At 41.1% G+C, this 27,283-nt stretch overlaps 1 protein-coding gene across 2 annotated transcripts in view; it reads left to right on the forward strand.

Moving 5' to 3' along the window:
- Positions 1 to 15,033, forward strand: part of CERS6 (ceramide synthase 6) — a 325,099-nt gene extending 310,066 nt beyond the window's left edge. Inside the window, exons 9-11 of one of the 2 annotated variants that reach the window (XM_047722076.1) lie at positions 6,114 to 6,270; positions 6,797 to 6,820; positions 9,342 to 15,033. In XM_047722076.1, coding sequence (XP_047578032.1) covers positions 6,114 to 6,270; positions 6,797 to 6,820; positions 9,342 to 9,494 — 334 coding nt within the window. In that variant the 3' untranslated portion in view covers positions 9,495 to 15,033. The remainder of the gene's footprint in view (positions 1 to 6,113; positions 6,271 to 6,796; positions 6,821 to 9,341) is intronic. The other variant, XM_047722077.1, reaches the window with a different exon arrangement.
- The last annotated feature ends 12,250 nt before the right edge of the window (positions 15,034 to 27,283 follow it).

Consider the following 27,283-nt stretch of genomic DNA (forward strand, 5'->3'; position numbering starts at 1 on the left):
AAACCAGAGAGGGGTTACTTATCACAGTAAATTAATTATGAGACTTTTTTTTTCAGGTGTTAAGTACCCAACATTTCTGTTCAGAGTCAATTTTATTTTTTTATTTTTTAAAGATTTATTTATTTACTTATTTGACAGACAGATCACAAGTAGGCAGAGAGGCAGGCAGAGAGAGGAGGAAGCAGGCTCCCCCGCTAAGCAGAGAGCCCAACGCGGGGCTCCATCCCAGGACCCTGAGACCATGACCCGAGCCGAAGGCAGAGGCTTTAACCCACTGAGCCACCCGGGCGCCCCTCAGAGTCAATTTTAAATGCTTTTCTATCAGCATCTGCTTTAAAAGAAGTAAAACATGCCAGCAGATTCTTGGACCGTCTTTAGGTCAAATCTGTGTTTCATTTATGTTTTGGGTAGGTCCAAAGGAAAATATATGCCAGAGAAATGCACATTTATGAAATATACTGAAGTCTGTCTGGGAAAGCAAAACCAAGACCATTCAAAAACTCTGAAGTAAAGAACACCTTAATTTGGACATAAAGCAAATTTTACTTTGTAATCTACGCTCACTTGCATTATTCAGCTTTGCTCAAAGTGAGACCATGACCCCAGTTCTCCTAGAGAAGCAGTTTTGGCTCTCTTTGGATATTAGACACAGGTCCAGTCATTGTTGTGGATTTTATACAGATCATTCCAGAAACCCCCAACCCAGGGCTCAGATGGAGATCTTTGATGGGGCTGAAGAGAATGAGTGAGGCAAATCCTGTGGCCGCTTGCCATGGTCAGGCCCGGGTTCATCATCAACGTCGACCCATAACTCATCCACACGATGAGAGCACTTGGGCCTCTGGTCTTTAATATCTCACTCACCGTTATATGGCCCTACCTCTAAATTACTGGAGAATTTTTTAAGTAAGATTAGAGTCAAGAGTCAGCATGTTCTTTAACCTTACATATTAAAGATAACGAACATTAACTTTGAGTTGTCAGTCATGAGAATGAAGAAATGAAGCATTGGTTACAGCTTTCCCAAATGAGACGCAGGGGAGATCTTTCTATACTGTGCTGTATTAGGAGACTTGCAGAATTCTGAGGCCTGAGAAAGCAGATGTCACGCATATGCTTAGAATATAAGTCCTTAAATATTAAAGTCATATTAAAATGAGATTACTGCGCTTTCTTGCTAAAGAAAAAAAAAACCATTGTAAACTTTCCTCTTGTGCCTGCGTGTATATATCCCTGGCTCTGGAGAGTCTATACAATATTTCTGTGATGATTTAAGATGAAGAATCCATTAAAGTTAAACATGAGCACAAATAAGTATAAGGCATCATCAAGATAAATTCTTGTGATTCATTAAACATCCATTAAAATAACTCATCAACGCTAATCTGTTCGGGTGGTAAGTGGTGCTTCTGCACATCCCCAGCGAATCTCAGGGAGCTCAGCTCAGCCCTGCAGGCATCCATCTTCATCAGGAATCATGCAGGAAGACATAACTGCAGGCTAAAGACATCATTGCATTGTTCAGCAAGATTCTTAGAAAGGAGAGTGTAACCCACAGATGGAGTGATGTGTGTGTGTGTGTGTGTGTGTGTGTGTGTGTGTGTGTGTGTGCTGGGAGCCACTCTTCGGCAGATGGTTCTGGCAGAACAGATCTATTTGAGCATGTTTTGCACGTGTGTGATGTGCCATCTAGTGGTTGAATGAGCCTAAATTAATGAAAAGGAAAAGGGTCCTTTGCTGGTCCCTTTCTGGCACCTTTGCAAACTGTCCACCACGTGATTTGAGCGGGAGCAGGAGGTGTGACACTGTAGGCTATCACTTGGAAAAGGGAAAAAAAAATTCTGTTTTCTTAGAAGCCATGTGTTGAACCCAAATTGTTGTAGGGAGGGGAAGCACTGGTATTATAGTAATTATGCAAGCCAGAGGTTGCAAATTGATGGCATTTGGCCTGCAGAGTACTTTTCCCATTTTATTTTATTGAGGTGTAATTCACGTATATAGCATATTGCACAACTGCTCAGCGTATAGTTTAATACATTTATTTGTAAAGTTTATGTAGGTATAATCTGTGTCATTACCACACGGATCAAGACCTGAAATGTTTCCAGCATCCCAGAAGCTTTCCTCTGTCAGGGCTTAGAGATAGCCCCTCTTCACAACTCTGTCACCGTAAATTCACAATAACATCATTAAAGTAGATACTCCTAATCCTAACCTCCAAGAAAGGATAAAATCCTGTACTCCCCCGTTTCAACAGTTTGCCCAAAAAGGAACAAGTTTCTCATTAAACATTCTGCAGTGAATCAAAGACCCCATTTCCTGGGTTTGCTGCTTTTCAGAGTCCAGGTGGCATAATGAGGTCTCTCCCCACAGTCTAAATTGTTTTTCTTACCAAGCTTCTCACTGAGAGATAGATCCACTCGGTGCACTGATTGTATTTTCCCAAGTGTCTCTGCAAGCACCCAAGTCAATTTTCAAAGAAATCCCATTACTTGTGAGCAGTATCTCAGAGGTGCCACTGATTGTAATGGCAAAGCCTATGAATTCTGATGTAGCGTTTCAGAAATTAATGCGACTGCCGTGTCACCAATGACTGCATGACACCTGTTCAACTTAAGTCAAGCAAATACTAATGGTGAGAAGGTCTCTCAACCTGTAATCCGGCAAAGGCTAATTTCTAATGAATAGCATAATGCAATCATTGTTGCTATTTCTACAGGACCTCTTTCTGTTCAAATGAAACTAGATTCCTTCTGAATGTCCAAACATACAGTATGTCAGGAAGCAGAGCTAGTTCTGAAATAAAATTGGTTTATTCCAGACCTGTGTTGTACATGCCTATTTAATTGATTACGAAACAAACACACAATCAACCAATATGTCTCATGAGCATGTTACTTCTGGGTGTTTTGCGAGGTGCTGGAGATAGAAAAGCATAAGACAGATGGGGCCTCCCTCACTGCCTTGGAGTTCGACCTTGTTTAGATCTGCTGGCCTCCGGCTTGCAAACTGACATTTAGAAGGATGGCTATTTCTTGGGATAATAAACAAGGATGAAATACAGGCTTATTCTAATGTGCTCCTCCTTTCAAATAACTTGTATTTTTTTCTAATTATTTGTGATGTATTTGGAAAAAATGAAGACTGTAAAGAAGAAAATACAAAATTCCCTAATGCACCAAAAAAAGCCTATAATGGCATTGTTTAATTCCTCTCAAGACATTATAATTTTCCATTTTTTCTGTGTGTGGGTGCATGTAGTTACAATTGCAGTTGGCTTTGAACAACATGGATTGGAACTGTACGGGTCTGCCTATACATGGATTTTTTTTTTCAATACAGTACAGTACTATAAATGAATTTTTCTTATGATTTTCTTAATACTTTTTTCTCTAGCTAACTTTACTGAAAGAAGACAGTATATAATATATATAACATACAAAATATGTGTTGACTGTTATAGGTAAGGTCAACAGCAAGCTATTAGTAATTAAATTTTTGGCAAGTCGAAAGTTACACATGGATTTTTGACTACATAGAGGGTTGGTGCCCCTAACCTGTGTTGTTCAAGGGTCAATAGCATTTATTTTATGAAGTTGAGGTGATAATTATGTATTTTGTTCTATCATAAGAAACTCTTGAAACATGTTTAATATTTGAGTGAGTTCATAATTTCTGGAATAAGAATGAAAACTAATTTCTTAACCATTCCCTACTATTGGAAATTTTGATTGTTTGTTGTTTCTAAAACAGTTACAGAGGTTTAATGTTTACGTATTTGAAATGAAGTCTTTGACTTTCTACCACACGCAAGGCCAGAACTTTCCAGATAGTGTTAAATAATACTGGTGATGCTAGCTGGCTGTGGTTTGTTCCTGATTATAAAGGCAGTAACTGTGTTGTTGTTAAGTATGAAGGCAATGGCTGACTTGAGTTGGGTAAAAATCATATTAAGGAAATCCTTTGAGTTCTAGTTTTTAAACATCAACAATGGGGAATTGAACATTACCAGCTGTCTTTCAGTGCTATTGAAATAATTTGTTTGTCCCAGTTTGGCCTATGGGTGTAATACATTATATTAACAGTTTTCCTAATATTGTCCCTGTCCACCAGCATGAATTCTACTATACTGAAGACTAATATACTTGTAATGAATTGTTAAATTTAATTCCATAGTATTGATTTTGAGATTTTAACATCCATGTTTATTGTACATTGTTCTTGAGAGACAACTAGTATGACAGGATCTAGATATACTCTGTGCATTTCGTTCTGGTCTGTAAATGTGGGTGCTGAAATTAGGGACGGGGAGCCTGTTCGTGTCTATTATTCACTCTCCCTTTTTCTTTACTTCTTATCCCAACTGCACATTGAGGGTTTTTTCCCTTTAGTGAATTGACAAAGTACTCCTCTTAACCTCTCTCAAAACATGCATTGCACTCTTTCTTATATTAAAATTTTCTGTCTGTTTTCTGTTCTTGCAAAAGTGGTCTTTGTCTTTCGAGTTTGCTATCCCTACCCCTGACCAACTAAGTGTGGTCCACCTAAGCTGTCCTACGGGGCAGACGGTGGAAATAGATGAGTTTTGGCAACATCCTTAGTGTCCAGACAGAGCCCTCCAATAGACAAAGGAGGAAAGCAAAGAAGTCAGAGTGATTGCAAAATCCGGAGCCTACCGTGCTTCTCTCTAGCAGCAGTATGAGTCCAGGAGGCATGAATCAGCTTCTAAAGGCGTAGGAGAGGGCAGAGCAGGGACAAGAGTGGAGCCAGGTGGCTGCCCATTCTGCTCTTGATAGTAGGTTACCAAGAGAACTAATTACTTCGAATACTTTTGCCCACCTCATGTATACACCATTTGTTATATTCAAGTAATTAAAAAAAAAAATCAGTCCAGGTGCCTGGGTGGCTCAGTTGGTTAAGTGTCTGCCTTCGCCTCAGGTCATGATCTCTGGGTCCTGAGACTGAGCCCTCCATCAGTCTCCCTGCTCAGCCCAAGTCTTCTTCTCCCTTTTTCTCTGCCCATTCCCCTGCTTGAGCACTCTCTTTCAAGTAAATAAATAAAAATAAAATCTTTTCTTTTTTAAAGATTTTATTTATTGGGATGCCTCGGTGGCTCAGTTGGTTAAGTGACTGCCTTTGGCTCAGGTAGTGATTCCAGGGTCCTGGGACTGAGTCCCACATCAGGCTCCTTGCTCAGTGGGGAGCCTGCTTCTCCCTCTGCCTGCTGCCCCCTCTGCTTGTGCTTGCACAAGCTCACTCTCTCTGACAGATAAATAAATAAATAAATAAATAAGAAAAATATTTAATCTATGAGAGAGAGCACACAAGTAGGCAGAATGGCAGGCAGAAGGAGAGGGAGAAGCATGCTGCCTGTTGAGCAGGGAGCCCAAAGAGGGGGCTCGATGCCAGGACCCTGGGATGGTGCCATGAGCCAAAGGCAGACGCTTAACTGACTGAGCCAACCGGTGCCCCCAAAATAAAATCTTTTTAAAAAAATCATTCCAATACTCATCTCAAAGCATCATTTCAAAATGATATCTTTCAATTGTCAATTCTTTCCCAGAGGAAAGCTTATAAAATCAAGTACATTATAGAGTCTCCCCAACTGGACTGTAAACCACTTGAGGACAGGGATTGGGTCTTAAGTGCATTCTGACCACTGCTGTGCTACGCATAGAGTTTAGACTTATTAACGAGTGTCTCTGGAATTAATTAACCTTTTTCCCCCTTACACTGTAATGTTATCGAATGGTATTCCTCACGCTTACTTAAAGACCAAAAGCAACTTCGAAAACAAAATAGACCTTTTAACAAGTAGTAAGAGAGAGCGTCACAACCAAAAAAATGGGACGGAAATTAACGGAGGAAACGACAGCAGGCGAAGGAAGAGCAGAAGCACGTGGCTCAAGCTAGAGCTTAAATGGGTGTTATGACACCAGGGACATCATTCCAGCAATGACTCTTCTAAGTACCTGGTCCGACTTCAGACCATCCTTGCAGGGCGGGTCTCATTAGTGGGTATTGCTGGCCTTGTGCTTCTGGACAGCAACTGACGCTCCTTGGAAGGCAGACTGAAAAGTTGTGTTCCATGATTCCTTTCTCTTTTTCCTTAGGGTGTTAAATACCACATTGTTTGAAAGCTGGGAGATCGTTGGACCTTACCCTTCCTGGTGGGTTTTTAATCTACTGCTGTTGCTAATACAAGGCTTGAACTGCTTCTGGTCTTACTTAATCGTAAAAATAGCTTGCAAAGCTATTTCAAAAGGCAAGGTAAGATGAAACTTACTATTTCTGATACATCCCAGAAAATTATGATTTTTGCTTGTTCTTAATCAACAAGAACACTATCATTTTGAACTTTATGAAATCTTATATTTTTTCTTCATAATTTAGCATAACCTCTTGGAAACACAAACCAAAATTTTGTTTTTCTTCTACTTAGTTAATTTTTTTAAGTTTTTAGCATTGGTTTGCTGATGATTCCCACTGATCTGCATTTTTAATTTTAGACTAAATGATATGTTATTTGTTGTGTTCTTTCTTTCCCTCTGTCTCCCATGGTCCTTCTCTGATTAAACTTGTGCTGAACAGAAATTTAATAACTTCTTTCCTTTTATGATGCAGTATGCCCATTTATGATTTTTCCAATAAAACTTAGTTAAATCTCTCTGTTTAAATATGGACTCGTGAGGCTGATTCAAATAACGTTTCTTGGGAGCAGTGACTTTTCCAGAATGTTCTCTGTGACATTTTCTTACTTTCATTGTTTATTCTCTTCCTTCTGCCACCCTGGAAGGCTGGGAAGTGGAACCCTTTACATGTAAGTTCCTCATACCTCTCTCTCTCCCCCCCTTGTTCTGGGTGCCACTTTAGCCTGTTGGAGGGCACTCAGAGAAAATGCTTTTGTTTCCACGTGTCTTGTTCTAGCTAATAAGTTGGCACTGACCCGCAGCTTTCACTGAACTGTGGCTCCCACCAGGTGCAAGGGATACTAGAAACAGCTCAGTGAGTAGTGCCCTTTTGCAAGAGCTTGCATTCTGCTAAATTTTGCACCATCCAACAGAAGGAGAGGAATTTTTTTCATCAGTGTGTAACATGTTTGCTAAAAAAAACCCAGAAATAGACAAAAGTGAAGTAGAAGAAACAAAACTAAGTTGGGAAGAGGATCACCATGGGCCAGAATGGAGGCCTGAGCGCCAGCTCTTGACCCGGTCTGCCCTGACCACCTTGTCCTCGGTGAGGTAAACAGAGCTGGCCCCTTCCATGGGACTTGGGAAATCTAGTACTGCGCAGCCAATTCTCAGTATCAGCTCTTATATAAATCCAAAATATTTTGATCAATTAAATGTTCAGAGACGAAAGTTCATTTTTTCCTCTGTGACCTCTTTTTCTTTAAAATGAGCACTTGTAAGCACCGGGTGTTCTACGTAAACAATGAATCTTGGAACACTGTATCAATAATTAATGGTGTATTGTATGGTGACTAACATAACACAATTAAAAAATGAGCATGTGTATTTCTGTTAAACACTCCTTTTCCTCCTCTGGATACAAATTACATCAACATGCACAGTGCTGTCCTCATGGTAACAGTAACCAAGGACAGGTAGATCCGATTACTTGTATCCTTATTGCATTGCTCTTTCCAGCAGACACGGTCTTACCAAGAGACGATTATTAATCTCATTGCAGATGCCAGGCTGCAGAATATCTGCCCTTGCTGTTCACCTAGGACAGTTAGATTCATCTTGGCCATGGGTTAAGAATTCTGTTTTTCTATGGGTTACTTTGAGACCTTCTAAATTATTCCTTTCCTTGAAAGTGACATAAGCATCTTTTTTTTCCCCCAAATACAATTAAAAATCATCTAACACAAGCATGCAGATGTAAATTGATCACTCTCTGAAACTGGAGTTTTCTTTCCTATTACCAGCTTAATTTATGATTAATGGATGTCTCAGTGTCGTGGGACTTTACTCTCATGCTGTCTTTGTGACCCATGTTTGTTAAGTTCAAGTACCCTAAACAATTCAGTCCTTTTGGTCTTTCAGTATCTAAATAGTCTTGGAGATGGTCCGTGTGCATTCAGTCTCATCGGAGGGGCATTGGAATGCAGTCCATCTGTACCGTTTTTATTTGGTTGTTTCTGGTGAGAAAGGAGCAGCAGTTCTGAGCTCTCACACGGCCTCTCCCCCACCCACCTGACAGAGATGATGTTGTCCTGAAGCCACAGTGGTTTCTCCAGTGGGCGGCATGGGGGGACAGAGGGAGGATGTGATGTGAAAAAGCCCCCAGTTCATTCGGATACACCTCCCAGGAGACTGCCAGCGCACTTCTTAGAGAAAGACAGGCAGCTAGATTTGGAGAAGCTTTGATGAAGCCAGGCCGCCAGGCCTCCAGGTCCCTTTTGCCACCCGACTCGAAAAACAAGTGAATAGGGCTCGGTTACTCAGAGGCCCTCAGGCATGTTGGGTAAAAACGCTTACCATAATTTAGACGGATGGAGTAGGAGGTTCAAACTATTTTAATTTTAAAAGCAGTTGAGTGTTTTCTTAATCTCTTCCTAAATTACTTCCTTGCTAGACTGTGACTTTGTCCTTTATGGTAGCCCATATGCTGGTGCCTGAGCTTGCCATCCTCATTACATAATGAGACTGGGTAGAGGATTGAAGAACTCTAGAATGATGGAAGCCCAATTGTGATGACCTGGTCAATAGATTTTCTTTGGGAAATATTTTAAACTAGACCTGACCCAGCAGGTTGCCAAAATGCCTCCTGCTGCCATGAGTTGTTACATAGTATATAAAACAAAATTTCTACTTAATTTTAGCAGACAGAAGAGAAGAACAAATTAAGTCATAAAATAATATATTACAAAGCCAAATAAGAATGATGCTTTAAATTATCTGAGCTAGTGTATCCCTCCATTAGTGCAGCGAATCCTTTACAGGATTCTCGTGGGGAATGTGACGTGTGAGAGTAAATTGATCCATTTGTACCAAATTCCTATAATACCATTCCAATTTTATAATATGTTACTTTACCAGTCAGTGTGGGTTTCAGGATCTAGTACATTCTCATTGTGCAAAGATACCTTAATGCCTAGGCCCCCCTGTAATGCCTAAACCCACCTACATTCCATTCCTCAATAACGGACTTCCTCACCCAAATTGCGTATCTCCCCTGCAGGAGAACTAACTTATGGCAATGTTCCTATCCTCTTAGATTTTTAACGTTTGCATCTGTTTCCCTTCATGGATGATTGCGTGTACTCTTCTGACCATGCCATACATTGATGATTCCTTAGGAGCTGGTTACACTCACCTTCTTGTATTCCACAGGTGTCCAAGGACGACCGAAGTGATATCGAATCCAGCTCAGATGAGGAAGACTCCGAACCTCCAGGGAAGAACCCTCACACGGCGACCACCACCAATGGGACCAGCGGTACCAACGGGTACCTCCTGACTGGGTCTTGCTCCGTGGATGATTAGTTCCTCAAAACTACAAGTCCCAAACAAAGTGAACTGTTTGTTCCTGGAAGTATTTAATAAGTTGCAAATGCAGTTCCTTTCATTATATCTCAGCACCAGAAAAAAAAAATTAGGATTATCAAAGCATTTTGAATAGTGCACTGCCATATGTCCTGTCTGTGAATGAAGAAGAATTACCATTCTCTATACGTAGGCATGCTGTATGTAATTGACACAAGGGAACAGTATTTGCATTTGTACTGTCTTAGAATATTATTTATATTTCTTTTTTGTTTGTAAATCTGTGGACAAAAGAGGGTTTCCTCACCCCTTTTACTCTCTGGGTTCATGACAGTGAGGGAGATGCTCCATGTGCTTCTACCCCTTTCTATTGCTGTAACTCAGTTTGATAGGAGTCTCAGCTTACCTTGTCACTTAAAGCACGCAAAACCCAGTGCAAGATTCTCGTACTGCTCCGAATAGGTTTGCTTTCTTTGTGTTACTGTGCCGGTTTTGAAATTGCCTATATAGCCTCAGTGACCATTTTCCCTGTGTAAAGTTTAAGCAGGATGAGCTAGGCTTTTTAATTGCCACTCTTCATGGTCGATTCGCACAGCTCAAATTAAAGACTATGGTTTTTTGAGAACTTTAAAAAATTGTTTTGTATTAAATTGCTATGGAATAGACATCATTTCTTGTGCACACAGCCAGGATATCCCCAGTGAGTACGGTAGCCAGCTGGAGATGAATTTTGTAGGTTACAGAGGTTTGTGTGTGTTTGTGTGTTTTTGTTGTTGTTGTTTTTATTCCCTCTTATGAGGTCAGTGCTCTGGCTCTGAAGGAGGACCTTTGCTTAAGGTCATAGTTAGAGACAATGAAATTGCTCTTACTACTGGGAATTTGTCCCATGCTCTGAGAATAACAGAAAGAGAAAGCTGATTTCAACCAGATTTCAGCACTACCCCTATAATTGCCACAATCTCCTGTCGTGTCATGAAAAAAAAAAGAAGCTAAGTATATTTTGGCGCAGCAAAGAAGACTTTGAACAGCTGGCAAAGGTCAGCCGTAGCCCAAAGCGCTTTCTTGCAGCCAGCATTCGAGGAATTGCACTATCTAGTATTTGATCTTGGTGTCTGGATTTTTCTGAGCAAAATAAAGCCAATGGGAGAAGGACAATTTTACTGTTTGTCTTTTCTCCTTAAATATGACCCAGACTGACTCTCCTTTTGCTAAAAACTGAGCAGTGTTGCACCTGAAGCACTCTGGTTTGTTTCTTTGAAGACTTGTTCGGTTTCCAGGAGTTTTTATTCAAATAGAGCTATTTCCAAAAAAATAATTAAAATTCTACTGGACTATGGCAATATCAGCAATGAGAAAGACTGCTGAAAATAAGTTGCTATAGTCTTCTGACACAGCAGTGTTATTTATGTATAAATAAGAAAACCATTCACATAAACCAAAGATTTTATCTCTTCCCTTCCAACTTTTAGTAAGGGGGAATAAAAAGGTATTACAAACACTTATTTCATAAACAATACAAGAGTCTAACCCCATAATGTAGTAAGTAGCATAAATGTGTGAGTTAGGGGATAGTAAAGACCGCAGCATCAGAAATACTAAGGAGTGCATGTCCTGCTTACAGCCATTCACATTCGATTCAAACTTTTGAAAAAATGGAAATAAATCTTTGTGCCCACAATTTGCAACCTGTACATTAATAGTTAAGATAATGCCCCCAAACAGAAAAAAACCTCACACCGTAATATTAAATCTTTCCCTACCTACATATGAAATAGTCTGTTTCTGATAAGGCCCATAATGATAATTGAAGAGCCTTAGACGTATGTCTGCTTGTTTATTGAGAAAACGATGCAACTAATTCTTCTCGTAAAACCTTGTTATTTTATTTCACAAAACAGGGGTATGTTTAGGAGTGTAATTTGTGGATGGTTTGAGACCAGTCATAAAACATCAAAATTTCTTGTTAGTCATCTGAACATCTGCTGAAATACAGATATATAAAATGAAACAGCATATTACAGCTGAAAAATGTTGGGACGGTGCAAGTTTCCTTTCTTATCAACTAAACTATGGGGAAGAAAAGTGAATTGTACCTTGCTGTAGTGTCTGGGGCAAGTCTTCAAAAGGGAGAAATAAACCAGAGAACCACCATGTGTTCAAATTCGGGTCATCTAATACTCTACCACAGAAGAATAATTTCAAAAGATTGGCTCGTAAATTAATGGTTTGGGGGAGTTGCATGGAAAGACGTAAACCGAGTCTGTCCTTAGCAAAGGCAAATCTAAGCAATTTTTTATTTTTCCCAAAAGTCCCTTGGAAGGAGGACTGAGAACACTCAGAGCTTCAGTGACCAGTGACATTCACTTAACACAGTCCCCTATGTATCTATAGATTTTTATTTCATTTTGCATTTTAGGGCAAAGCGTTCTTTTTGATTAATCAAAGTGGTGTTTGTAGACCTGTGAAGATGCAAAATAATATATTTCTGTCTACTCCTCCCCCTTATCATGGTGGCATGATAAGACTGAGAGAGAAAAATATGTGAGATATCTTATCTTCTACTTGTGCCAGGCCATAGCTTTGGAAGTGTGTTTTGTATATGCAGCTGTAGGTTACTGACAGTGTTGTTTCCCATTAATTACCTTAGCCCGTGTTGATAGCTCCTTCCCCCTGGTCATATTCAAACCCTTCCAGGATACCAAGGGGTGTGTAGGAAGGAGTCTAGAAAAAGTAATATTTTATTCTCTAATGCTATATAGCTTTTCTAGATCTCTTAGTGGAGAAAAAAAGTAGAAAACAAGTAGAATTTGGCCGTGGGTCAATAAATGATAGGACAGTGTGTGATCTATGTATGTACATTTATGTTTCTCCAAAAACGTAAAACCAAAAGAGCACTGACTCATCCTTATCCATATTCTTTTCATAAAAACTATCCACTGTATATAAGAGAAACTTCCCACCTCCCTCTCAACTTCCTGTTCATGCCACTCACCCAGATGAGAGTTGATAGGATCCTTTCTCTTGCCTCAGGCTAAGATCACAGAGGGCCTAAGGTCAGCATGTAAGCCAAATGTAGTTCACATTTCCAAATTTAGTGGTACACATGTGGAGAATTGAATAACTGTCAGTATTTTGGATGATTAAGCTGAATGTTGGGGAAAATGCATATGGGTGCTGTTTCACCCCAAGGTTTTGTTATCATCCAACTCCTGCCAGGCTGCTAGACAGATGGTGTCCTGAGGTACCATCAGATAATGAAACAGGTATCAGAGAATGATGGGCTAGGAAGAAAGGTAGACTCCCCAATGAAAGCAAGAAGTTGGGTGAGAGAAATCACTCTTTAGTGAGATAAAATCAGACCATGTTTAGCCAAAATGGTGGGTGAGCCTCAAAATGTCCCATTCTATTGCCAACTTTCCATTCTGAGTATTTGGTAGAGGTTGGGTTTGAGTGAACTACATGCTTTCACATGAGGCAGGAAGGGCCTGGATCTCCCACTTCATGTGTTTGAACCTCATCATTATTTGGGCTGATGTAAAAAAGGAGATTTCAGTTCACCTGAGTCTTTGCAAAAGAGCTCTTCTGAGAAAACTTTATGGACCCCCATCATTGTTCCCATTCTGTTCATGACTTTGTATCAATAGTTATTTTTGTCCCTTTCTCAGAATGTTAATGCCAAAGTTGCCTGAATATTTGCGTGTTTTTTCTTAATTTGAAGCGTACAGAATAATTCCAAAGGTGTTAAGAGATTCTGTTTGTTTGTGTATGTGATGATGTCGTTAATGTCCAGAGAGGCTTCAAGAAATCCTTTGGAAACAAGAGGTTAAATGTTTACATTTCCTGTGATAGTTGAGGTCTTAAGATACTAATTAGCTTACTTATTTTTTTTTCTTTGTCTTTGGCTGATTCTGCTTTGTAGATAAATAGTATCCCTGAAATCTTTAGGACATTCAATTAAGAAAAAACCAAATTAGGTCAAACTCAGCCTGATGAGAAAGTGATGACAAGCCGCGTCAGTTTTTAGGTAACTCATGTGGGACGAGAAAATGCAGTTAGCTCTGGTTATTACACTTGCTCTCCAGCATGTTGTTCATGAAAGGAATACCCTCAGTAATCCTAACAGTCTTTGAAGTCATGCATAATGCCACAGATAGTAATTGGTACTGGTTCACTGTGGCCACAGTAGTTGTTGATGGAAGCAGGCCAGAGAAGGACCCTGTGGTCCACCTTTATGTATACGGTCCCTTCCCTTCCTCTAAGGGACCCCCCAGTAGACGCTGGGGAGGCCTATCCATTTGTCCACTCTGTGCAGTTTTAATGTCTCTCATATATATTCAGGGGGAACATCGCTGATGCTGGTTTTCATGGAGAAAACTTGATTAGAGGACATAAAGCATTATATATAAGGAACAGTTAGTAAGCTCCGCAGACACGGAAAGAAGAACCTGAACTTTTTCCAGGTCTTTGTAACTGAAGTTCAGCCTCGAAGCCTTTGAAAGGAATGGCTTAGCAAAGGGCCACAAGCTAGGACCCCATCAGCTCAAAGAAATAAAAGTCTCTGCAGCCAGATGGCCTGTCGTTTGGCATCTTCACAAGACTAGGTCTTCTCAAGATTGCCAGGAACTGGTGGGAGGGGTCGGTTAGCCCAAGATCTATCTGTTCATCTCATCCACCCACATTCCTCTCAGCCTCCTGGAACTCTTGATAAGAAGAAACCAAAATATTGTCACTTATCTGCCATCAACTTCCCAACAGACTTTGGATCAGTGGTTGACCACACTTCTTTTCTCTGACTGATTCCATTTTTCTTAAAAAGTATTGGGCCCATGTAATCTTGTTTTCCTCCAGAGGCCCATGAAAGCTTGGTTCCCTGTTTTGCTATATGTTGCATGGCCTGGAAACCAGGGACAACAGCTGTTGGTATGATTTCTATGTTAAATGAAAAATTAGATCTTAGATCATTTTTTTTTCTCTTGGATCTACAGTAATTTTTCTAAACTGTCATAAAACCGCCCTTAAAAAATTAGAGGCTTTTAAAGATTAGTTGCCAAAGATAAATGAGCTCTATAATAGCAACAGTTCTGTGGCAATTCTGGGAGTTTAACTTAGAGACTCATTGAAGATGGAATACCCCCTCCAAGTTTGATCTCCAAAAGTTTCGTAAAGCCTCTAAGCCTATGATTCTCATCAGCTCTAGGTGTGCCCATAGAATCAGTTACCTCCATAGCCATTTGTGGCCAAGCAAGGGGGAGAGGGTTCGTTGGGGATTTGATTTTTTTTTTCAATTTGCAGTGAGAAATAGGATAGGTGACAAAAGCGTAACTTGTTTTCTTAAGACAATTCAGTGCTTGAGCATCTCTGTCAGAAATGGAATGATGTACTGTTAGCCAATTAGAATTATTTTATGTATTGTTACTGTGTTTTGCTGATTTTTATATGAAAATATAATTATTCATTCTTGATCTCTGGAAGCAATCATTATGAGGATCATTTTACTTTGGAAACACTTTTCATAATAAAGATAAGTATTAAGAGTCAAGTGTCAATGACATTTTCTCTAAGCGCTCTTCGGCTGCTGTGGGTAATATGTCTCATTATCCTGGACAGGATTTATTTCAGGACACACATCATCCCTAGTTTCTTGCAAACTTTCCTTAAATCCCAGTTATCATTATGATTACTGAAAAGGTAGTATTATATTTATATGTCATATATATATATGTCAAATATATATATGGCTACATATATATAACATACAACATATATATCTCTATCTTGTCAGGAATTTAGCTAAGCTATTCCATAGTATTGCTGCCCCAGTATCCATTTTGTTTGCAAGGTGCCCTGCAGGGACCCTAAACTGACCCTAGCCCCTCAAACAGGTGCACACCCTGCAGAGCAGTCCTGAGACTCACAAGCAAATGCAGGTCCCTGATAGGACCTTCCCAGTAGCCCCTGTGATCAACAGTCTCCCCTTCCAGTGCCTTGAAGGCCTTATGTTGCCCCTAGTAAGACTGCCATGGGATTTACCAAAACCCCACTCTTTTGCCTTGACCCATCCAGCCTTAGCCCAGGAAGCCCAAAGCGTTCTACTCACAGACCCTAATGAAGGAATGTGTCCCAAGCCCTGTCCCAGTCTTCACCCTGCCGTCACCAACCCTTGTGGTCCTTCGAGGCAAGCCATGTGAATAATAAACCTATTTCGAGTTCTCTTGTGGTCTCTTGCTGAGCTTCAGTTCACCATCTGACACCATATGCTCCACTTAATAAATATTAATTTAACATAGTTAACACATTTGTGTGTGATATTTATATATATATAATAAATATAATATTAATATATATTATAATATAATATATAATAATATTATATTTATTATATATATATTTATTTATATATATATTATTTATTTATATATATTATATTATATTTATTTATATATATAAATATATAATTATAAATTATAAATTATAAATATATATAAATATATAATTATAATATATATTATATTATATATAATATTTTATATTATATTTATTTATATATAATATATATTATATATAAATAAATATAATATAAAATATTATATATAATATAATATATATTATAATTATATAATATATATTATATATATATTATATATATAATAGGTTGCACTATCTCTTTGGAAATTAAGATATAAAAACTTTAATGTTATGTTTATATATAGTGCTTCTTTCTGGAAAAATATTGAATATTATTTATAGAGATAAGAGTTCACATAATCAGACTGCACTGATTTTTCCAAATCATGACAAGAAGCTCTTAGGACAAACCACCCAGAGCACAGCACACCCAGATGCATCCCTGTCAGCGTATGCACAGCTCAAAGGAGCTTGACTGATATGTTCTCTGAGCCCATGCCCTCCTTTGTTAGGGCTTCTTTCCCTCTTTCTCTGCATTTCCTGTGTAACACTGTCTTCCCCGGCCACTCTTCCGCTCTAAGCTTATGTCATCTAATATCTCCAGAGCCATAAAAATAGCACTGACATTCAACCAGATACCCCACTAGCCCCCCCACCAGTATTATGGAAAATAAAGCAGATGCCCTATTAAAAATCTTACAAATATTATAGCCACCCCCAACCACAATCTGATTGCAAGCATGAGTTAGCCTAAGAAACTACCAAAATTCCTCCAAGGCAGAGAAAGATAGGCTACAGGCTACTATGCCACTTTGGGAAGCCATGAACTCTTCTAGTTCTGTAAGCAAAGTATCATCTCGCAATTAGCCATATCATGGCTCAGCATCTCCGGGCCCCTGACTCCTGGGGCTGCCACATCCAGCTTCGGCACATGGTATTTCTGCCCCCAATTCTGTTTCCTCCAACCCTGCACTTGCCTCACCAGGAGTAGCAGCCGCAGTACCGACAAGAGTGACAGACGGCATGACAGCCAGCCATGGGGGTCGGACACCTGGATCTACCAGCATGCAAGGTGATCCCTCAGAACCAATGACCGTGGTGACCGGAGCCTGAGGGCCATACCCTTGATCCTCCCCAAAGCCTCTGTAGCACGAGGAAACAAAGTTTCTATCATTCCTAAACACTGAAGTTAAAAAATTATATAAAGTCTGTATCTGTCAGGATACAGACTATCTATCTAGGCAGGAAACAGAAAGTCATCGTCAGATGATTCCTTTGGAGAAACTTCAAGAAAAAGACTGCTGTCAGAGGAGTGGGCAAGATTAGGGAAGGTAAAGCACCCAGAGGCCAGCAAGCATGGGGAGCCGTGAGCACCCTGGGCTGGGACCAGATGCCAACGAGAGAGAGCATCTTGGAGGAGAGGCAGTGCTGTGGGCTGGGGAGCAAAGACGCTGACACCTTTCTCCCTGCTTTCTCATGCCTTCGCCCCCATTGGCTGAACTCAGAAAGTTGTCGGTGGGAACCACAGAAGATGTAGGTGGTAGGGGTCAGTCCCTCACGGGATAGAGCAGAGACCTGGTGGGAAGAAAACAGAGGAGCCCACATCAGGCTGGCATTCCTGCATTCCCACCTGGAGCCTGGCACAGAATGGCACACAGCAAATGTCTGTGGGAGAAACAAATGAACCCACTTCAGAGAGCGTTGGTAAGATGCGAGCTCTTAGCAGTTAACCTGCCCTCTGTTGAGGAAGCAAGATGAGCGTGAGAAAGCACTTGGTCTCTGGCTCTGAACTTGGTATTGCTGTTGTGTGTGTTGGGGGGTTGGGGGCGCAGCTTCTCTCAGCACAGCAGCTGAGAGGCATGGTGGCCGTGCTCAAGTTAGAGAAGCCGCCTGTGGTACCAGCCTCCCCGACCCAGGGATAAAGCACGTCCGGGCAGGAGGACGGAGGCCTGAGGCTGGAGAAGTGTCTAGAAACAGAGAAGAACTGAGGAGAAGGAGCTGAACTGCCGGAGCACTCACGGAACAGAATCGTGAAAGCTCTAAGCTCTGGTGCTCGTGACTAAGTGTTTTTGGTTTTGTTTTTAAGATTTTATTTATTTATTTGACAGAGAGCGAGATCACAAGTAGGCAGAGAGGCAGGCAGAGAGCGGGGGAAGGAAGCAGGCTCCCTGCTGAGCAGAGAGCCCCATACGGGGCTGGATCCCAGGACCCTGAGATCATGACCTGAGCTGACGGCAGAGTCTTTAACCCACTGAGCCACCCAGGCGCCCTCGTGACTAAGGTTTGAAGCAGTTCTTTACCCAAGAGTCTGGGTTGTTTTTTCACTTAATGAATGTTGAAAATATTTGTATGGCCAAAGATAACTTGAACAACAAAGGCTTGAGTTCCTGACTGCATCATTCGATCACTTAAAAATATTTATAGAGGGCCCACCAGATGCCAGGAATGGTTATGGCACTGAGGACGGAAGGGTAGAGAGTACAGATACGGTTCCTTCTTTCACGGGACAATCTAGAAAGAGAAAGAAAACATAAAACAAAGAAGTGCAGAGTGTTAGGTTGCTGGGTTACTTGAACACCAGCAATCTATTTTCCCCAGTTCTGGAGGCTGAAAGTCCAAGATCAAGGGGTCAGCAGGGTTAATTTCTCCTACAGCCTGTCTTCTTAGCTAGCCTTCTCACTGTGCCGTCACACAGTCACTCCTCTGTGCATCTGTCTGTGTCCTAATCCCTTCTTTTAAGGATGGCAGTCATATTGGATTGGGGCTCCCCCTAAAGGCTCCATTTTACCTTAATCACCTCTTTTTCACCATTGATGAAATTTTTATATTAGTTTCATTTTTCCAACAAAAACAAAACAAAAGTTTCAAGGGTATTGTAATTTGGAGAAAGTTAACATCCTCTATCTTCTGCAATAAATATTGATTCATATATGTACTCTATTTTTGGAGCTTTTAGGGATGTGTACACAGAATGCATAAATGGAAAAGTTACCTAATTATCTCTCTAAAAGCCCTGTCTCCCAATACAGTTGCCTCCTGGGAAACAGAGGCTAGGACTTGAATGTGAATTTTGGGAGACATAAGTCTGCCCATCATACAAGGTAATTTCACACAGTGACCAAGAACAAAAATCATGAGGAAACAAAGTGATCATATGGTGACTTCCAGGGCTCTTCAGACTGGACGGTCTCTGACACCTCATGGACAGGTGACTCGGGCTGAGACCTGACAGACAGGAGCTGCTCGGGGCAGGATCTTAGGTGGTCACAGACCAGGCAGTGGGGGCCGGAAACACAAAGGCTCGAAGATAGGAATAGACTGGAAGTTTTGAGTTGCAGCAAGAAGGCCAATGTGATGAAGCAAAAGAAAGTGGAGAGTGTGGGTGATCACATTCTAAAGTTTAGGAAGGGGCAGATCACACAGGGCCTGTGTCCCATAGTGAGGAGAGCAAGTGTCAGGGTAAGAGTGATGGGACACCCTTCAGGGATCAAAGCAGGGGGCAGCACAATCTCGTCTGTTGTTCTCTTTGATGAGAGAGAAACCATGCCCATCACAACCATGACGGAGAAAACCAACTTCGTGTGGGTCAACGGTGACTTCAGGGCTGTGCTGGGCACCCCATGACCAGGTGGGGTGATGAGCATGTGGCCACTGGAAGAAATAAAGGACGAAGGGCTACTGAGGCTTCAATCCATGGGCAATATACAAAGTCTGGGCAGAGAACGGGAAGTGGAAGCTTTTGCCACAAAGATGCTAAGACCTGGGACAGGAAGAGCCTCCACGTTTCCTCTGAGGAAAGCAGCTTGAAAAATATGACCGATGGGCCGCCGTCAGCCAGGAGAGAGCCTTAGGGAGAGGGCAGACTTCCTGACTGAATGACGTTCTTTGTTGTTGTTACTTACTGTTCGAACCTTTCTTTGTGTGGTTCCAAGGCCGCTCAGGGCCGGTGTATTGATGGATGACCGACATTTCCAAAACACCCCTCTAGGGGTGGCGTGCATCCAGCAACCATCCTTGCTGTTGGTAGGTTTTACAGCTTCTGAGTGAGCCTGCCTGGTTTCGCAGAAGCTGCAAATCAGGGTTTTATTCATGGGTTTGTCTATTTGGGTAAGCCATGGCCAGGCCTTCACCAGCACGTCTCTACCACCTGTCATCGGTAACAGGGATTGTGGCTTGGGAGAGTGAGTGACTTGCTTTCTGTCACCCAACTAACAAGTGATCGAGTTGAGATTTGACCCAGACCTGATTGATTTCAAAACTTAGACATACCTTCCCAATACCTTATGCTTCTTCCAATGTTTGCATTTGTTTCTGAAGACAGGCTGCTTTGAGTCCTACTGCATTTCAACTGTCCTTGGCTTTTTCCTTATCTACCTGCTTTCATTCTCCTTACAGATCTCAGACTTCCACCCCAGTAGTTTTTATCCCTAGTCCCCCTCTTTTTGAGATTAGATTTCAGGGCTCTCAACTACATCAGGAGCCCTTCTTTGGAAAGATCCTCAATAAATCTTCTATGCCAATGACTGAACTCAATTGTCAAAGTTCACTGTCTTGTTCCAGTTCACAAAGCACAGGCCTCAGTGCAAGCCGTTCAATAATTCAGTGCATTACAGACTAGAAGGAGAGAAGATATGTAGGTTGTGAAACTAGTTCTTCAGTGGTTTGGATTTTAAGAATGGGCTGGAAATCTCACAGGAAAATATTCCTAGGGGGTGAGTGAGGGATAGGGTACTACAGATGAGGAACGTCTAGGAAATAAAACAGCAGTCACCAGCCCTCCTTTTGGGGAGTCATAGCAGTAAGTTAGATTCATCAGGATTAAACTCTCGGTTCCTATTAATTTTGTTCAACCAGGACGCTAGTAACTACCCAGTCAGCCAGCCAGCAAACGATGTATAGGATGCTAGGCCAGTTGGAGCCATATCACCAAAGATGAGCTCAAAAGGGTCCCTAGAGTCTTTAAAAATAGTGTTGTCTCTCTCTGTTGAAGGCACTAGACTGTTCATAGAACAGAACTCTGACATACTATATCCCCACTACCATTTCTTGGTTATTCACTTGTAAGTCATTTCTGAGGAGGTACAAAACAGTCTATACCATGTTAGCTGCAAACACACAGAACCACAGCGCTAATGAATTCAATAAAAAGCACATCGAAATGAAGTCAATGTGTACACTGAACACAACTTTCCATGAGCCGTTGTGTGGGGCATTGTGAGAGATACAAATAAGCCAGAGGCAAAGCTGTGAAGAGAAGGGGCTCTCCATCCAGTTAGAGAGGCTGATCACAAGCAATGATTATTTTAATAAATCAAGGGGGCACTGAAAGAAATGATACTTATTCTGTTATGCAGATCAAAGTCTATGATAAAGGCAAAAGGTTTTTGAAAATTATAATTACTCTATAGACATGACATTATCATTATCATCTTATCAAATCTGTTGTTAGGATAGTAATCACAGAAAAGTTCAGAGGAGGGAGAAGTTGCTGCAGAATCAGATGAGAAAGACTTCAAAGTGAAAGCCAAGAATGAATTTGGATGAGTCAAGTGGGAAGAAGAAGGACATTGGAGACAGAGGGCATGGTGTGAACCAGGGAACACGGACATTAGCATTGCCTCTGCCTCTTTGTGGCCTGACCACTGATGCCCTTCAGTCTATCCTCATCCCTCCCCACGTCTCTTGACCAGGTCCCGAGTCTGTGGTCTCAGACAGGCTATGCTATGTTACATCTCCAGCACAGTGGCCCCACTCTGCCTCAAAGGCCTTTTACCTCTTTTCTGTAGAGGTAATTCTCATATGGCCTTCAAGATTAACACGGATTCCTCCTCCCAGAAAGCCTTAGTCACTTGGAATGTGGTGCTCTTCCTAGAAAAGAAAAGGGCAACCACTGAACTCCATCAGAGTACTTATCACACTCCCCCTCGCTAGACTGTAAGCGACCTGAGGGCAAAGAACTTGCTTTTTCTATCTGGATCCTTAGCCAACACATTCACTACATAGTTAGCACTCGATAAATGCTTGTAGAATGGATGTCTGTATTTACAGAAATAGGAGTTTCAGGAAGATAAAGAAGTTTTGGAAGGAAAAATGAGTTAACATTTTGAATTTGAGCTCATGAGCTCATTCATTTGGAAATATCTACCCAAAATTGGCAAGATGGACTGTAACTAGGTACCATCATTACTTCCATTATTTCAGATCAAGAGCTGGGTGCACAAAGAGAAGTAGAACCTTGCCTTGGGCTCAGACCCAGTAGGCAGCAATACAGATAACTTGGCCAGAGCTCTGGGGCATTTCTCCATTGCCTGCTAAGGCAGAACCTTGGGACATCCCTCCACTAGAGGGGTAGAGGAAAAAGCTAAGTCAGCAAAGAACTCTGCGATAACAAAGATAGGAAGAAATACAGTGTGTTAATGAGAATTCTCAGCCTCCCTTCTGCCTCTTTCTCTTTTCCTTCCCTTCTCTTCCTGAACTGTTCAGTTCCAAAGCTCTCAGATGGGACAAAGCAGGGCGGATGTTTCTGTCGGGTGAGGGACACGTGGTGGCCCAGAGTGGAGTGCTGAAGGCCACATGGGCTTATGGAAGTGTCTGCAGAGAAGGGTAGTACAGCCCAGAGAATCAGTGTGGGGTGCAGAGGGGGCCCAACATTAGTTATCAAGCCTAGGCAGAATGACGAGGGCATGCCTGTGGGGAAGCACCCTGGATGGGAAGTCAGAGCATGGAAAGTCAGGGTGGCTGCAGTAGGAGAATGGCTGTATGCAGGGGAATGGAACAACAATTGAAGCGAACTTCTTACTGGTAGGAAAGGGAATTATATATATGGAGCAGAAGAATATGGGATAAGTATAGTATTGAATTAAAATTATTATAAGCATCCATGTAAAGTCATGGCTTTCAATATGTAGGTAGATATCAATATAAGTGCAGAGGTAAACATATCTCTGGGTGTATGTGAGTGTATCTCAATACATTCCCAGCTGTCCACCCATGACTCCCTGGCCCCCGCAGCTAGGACCCCAGGTCTTGGTTTTTAATCCATCCTAAGTCCATTTTCCACTAAAAGGTACCAGCCTCCTGAAGAAGTGGCTGAATCTTAGGCTGGGCAGGATAGCACAGGCTGAAAGGGAGGATTTTTTGAGCCAGGAAGCAAGAAAGTACGCAAAGAATGTTGGGGAAATGGTTTAAGGATGCAAAACCAAGTTGTAGGGCCTCTCACTGGCCAAATCTGAGACACTTTGTGCACCAAAATGAATCATAGTAATTGATTATAATGCATTGAATAACAAGGGAAACTGAATTCATGTAAATTAACACACGAATAAACTGAAAGTTTAAACTGAAAGGAACGAGGTTAGTTTCCTTAGTTTCATGGTACCTCCCCACAAAATATTTATTAACTACAAAGGTGAAAGTAGTCATTTCACAGCCAAGAAGCCTGGCAGACAGCATCCTAATCAAGTAAATGTCATCAGTAATGGGACAAATGAAATCCTGAGTCACTTGATTGGATGCAGTAAGAAAGTGGCATCACTTCTGTGATACTCCTGCCAAAGATGCATTTATCAGATCCATGTAAATTGAGGGGCATTCTACAAATAATTAATTGGTAATCTTCAAATGTGTCAATGGCATGAAAGTCAACCAAAGACTGAAAACTTCCAGAGCGAAGGAGACACTAAAGAGAAATGACAAATGAATGCAAAGCAGGATTCTGAATTGGATCCTGTTGCTATGGAGAATGTAATTAGGACAATTGGTGGAACTGAAGAGTAGATTGTGGTAATCAATCAATGTTAATTTCCTGCCGTTGATGGTTGTATTGTGGTTTTGTTGAAGAATGTCCTTGCTTGTAGTAAATACACACTAAATACTAAGATGTAAAAAAAAAAAAAAAATTCTGTGTCCTGAACTTGCAATTTGCCTGTAACTTTAAGATAATTTTTAAAATCAATATCTTTGTTTTCAAAACCTTAATAATATCTCAAGAAATTTTCAAATATTTAGATGCAGTAAGGACTCTTTTAAAAAATGAGAATGCCATCTTTGAGTTCCAAGAGCAATGAAGTAATAATACTAAATGCCTCCCTCAGCCTATTAAAGGGAAATTTAGTGAAAGAAGAAAATGTGTTAGTTAAAACTTCTCAAGAATTCAAAATTGTTTCAGGTACCTGGGTGGCTCATTCGGTGAAGTGGCTGCCTTCAGCTCAGGTCATGATCCTAGGGTCCTGGGATTAAGTCCTGCATCAGGCTCCCTTGCTCAGCAGGGAGTCTGCTTCCCTCGCTACCCTTGTCCCTGCTCGTGATCTCTCTTGCTCTCTCTCTCTCTCTCACTCTCAAATAAATAAGCTTTTAAAAATCTTTAAAAAAAAAAAAAAAGAATTCTAAATTGGTGAGTAGTCATGTTAGTTTTTGCAAGTTTTTGAATTATAGTAGTTGTATTCATCAATGCTTCACAAGTATAATAAACAATCATCTTTAATAATGCCTTGTTATGCCAAAATAAATTAAAATGGTAACAGTAATAATAAACAGTGTTCATTGAACATTTATTACACATACTCTGCTATGAAGCATGTGATATTTTTACTTCCTGTTTGCATATCAAAAAAACCAAAGCTTAAAAGGGTTAGGAAGTATCCCCCAGGACACCTGGGTGGCTCAGTCAGTTAAGCGTCTGCCTTCGGCTCAGGATCCTGGGATTGAGTCCCACATTGGGCCCCTTGCTTGGCGGGGAGCCTGCTTCTCCCTCTGCCTCTGCCCCTTTCCCTGCTTGGGTACTCTCTCTCTCTCTGACAAATAAATAAAAATCTTAAAAAAAAAAAAATTCCCCCAAATAAGCATACTAATGTATAGTATAACCAACTTTTGAAAACACATTTTTCACACTCCAAAGCCTATATTATTATTAATTCCTACCCTCTGGTGCCTCCCAGAGAGGCCATAGAGAAAGGGATTTTAGGGAGGATACCAGAAGCCTGGGCTTTGCTCTAGAGCCTCCCACTCCCTCACTGTTTACTCCTAATCCAAACCATCACTGAGTCCTGCTGGTTCCATTTTAAAACTCTACCCCTTTCTCTCCGTGTTAGTTAAGGCCTCGCCATTTTTCCCCTGGTTCCTGGCAACAGGCCCCCTCTCTTTCTGATTCTCAGCTCAGTCTTTTTAAGAGTCTCCGTGCTGTTGTCAGAGTGATTAGTCTACAATGCACACCTGAATATCACAACGTCCTTAAAACTCTATATGGAAAAAGACTCCTATATGGCTCTAATTACCTTTGGGTTAAAGTCAAAACATGGCGCCCGAATCTTTCGCTGTCTAGGCTCTGTATCACTTCAGCCTTACTAACTATAAGGTCCCATGCCAAGGTCCCCCATGCTGTGTGCTCAAGGAATTCTTGTGGGATTTATAATTCCCCGAATGCACCAACACACACTAATGGACAATATAATATGTGCCCCCCCCAGCAGGTGTGACCAACTCTCACCTATGTTTTCTGGCATCTCTCCTTTCCCAGCCGGGATGAGCTGGGTACCTCTTTGGAATTCCCATCACATTTCACATTTCTGTACAGACCTCTTTTATATAATCTATCACAGTATTATGTGTCCTTCCTTTGTCGTACTGAGCTCCCTGTAAGAGGGATTAGAATTTATTTGTTGTTGGACACCTCATCATGCCTGAATCAGAGAGGATGCTGCGTGAAAACCCCACTGAATGAGTGAGTGAGTGAGTAATCATCAATGAATTACCAATTGTATAAAATGCTCCAGAGATGCGAAAAGACAGAAAGAGTAATTTTCTGGAGAACCATTTCCGGTTGGGGGAGAAGCTGACTAACGGGTGAAATAACTTGAAGACAGAAGGGGAAGTGTTTCTAAGCACGTACATGGAACTGGTTGGTTAAACCTAGTTCTGAGTAAACGTGCTTCCAACCCTGTGTGCTCTCAGTCCCAGAGGTATGCGATGGTTTTAACCAATACATCAGTTTCTACATCCGAATAGATAATGCAGGCACATCATACGAAATTCCAAATGTGTGAAACTCCCTCTCGTCTCTATGCCCATCTCCAGCCCCTCAGCCCCGGGTACAGAAGGCACCACAATAAATAATCACTTGGAGAGCTTTCGTTTTCTTTCTGAGGTTCTATCTTCATACCCTGGCAGTGTTATAGGAAATAACTATAAATTGATGATTTATAACATGGATATATAACCAAGGTGGAAAAGGCAAAGAAATCCCGCAGGTGACATTTTATTTACATGTGCAAGGCTGTCAAACTCCTATTTTGCCCTGGAGACTAAAGCAGACCTAACCTGGACATTGCGATGTGCATATTAACTGAAATCTCTAAGACTGGCCCTAGATGAGCTTAGAAAAATGGAAGTAAATGCACATGACTATTAACATAGGTGATCAAATGAAGAGATAACATCATTTGGTTATAAAATATTCTTCTTGTGCTTTTTTTTTTCAAAGTTAAAGCCATCGATCATGGCTGTAGGATGACTTGATTATTAATTAGTTGTCCATTAGTCTTCATTTCCCACGGCTTATGAGGGAAAAGTAAACGTATGCTAATTTGTCTGAGGCAATTTAGTCTATTTAATTTCATCTTTATTCTCTATTAACGCCTGGAGATTTTAAATTAATATATATGGAACTGGGACACGCACGGTGACAATTCACCCAAGCACACTGAATGCAAGGCTAGTGTGTGTTTATAAAGTCACTTATGACTCTTTGGACTTCAATTTAAAAAGCAGGTTATTTTTTATGAAGCGGAAAGTGGTAAAAAGGCTTATTTTGTGCAGCTTTAAAAACCACAATATAATTAATATGAACCGAGCATAAGAGTTACCTCAGATGCTACAGATCAGGCTGGCTGTTGACAATCCCAGTATCCCTGTGTGCCTCCCTGCTCCTGTTACAGTGTAAAACACTCATTAGTGCTTCTAAATGAGAAGGATTTTTTTCCCCAACCTGAGGGTTTAGGCAAAGTTACTTTTTTTTTTTTTTTTAATGCATACATTAAGGCAAGGCTTTAGAAATGTATTTTTCAGCTTTGGGAAGATATGGAAATTAGGCACACTAATCACTGTAGCAACCAGAGACTAAAAATAAAAAGGCAATTTAGTCAGAATGAGATTGCTTCTACGCTGCTCCCTGAGGGTGATGGGTGGAAGTGGTGTCACGTCTGGTAAATACTGTCCATGGTTCTCAGGGGCCTGACATGGCCACGGAGATCGTATCTGTAGTCTGTCAGCTCAGACAAGGCAAGGAGTCGGCTTTGTCCAGAACTCAGAAATGGGATGGCCCCGGCAACGTATGTCAAGGTGCTTAGATGTGGTGAGCTGCCAGCCAGCCTCTCTGTCTGACCCCCTGA

Source organism: Lutra lutra, chromosome 3 (genome assembly GCF_902655055.1).
Source record: "Lutra lutra chromosome 3, mLutLut1.2, whole genome shotgun sequence".
Taxonomy (NCBI): domain Eukaryota; kingdom Metazoa; phylum Chordata; class Mammalia; order Carnivora; family Mustelidae; genus Lutra; species Lutra lutra.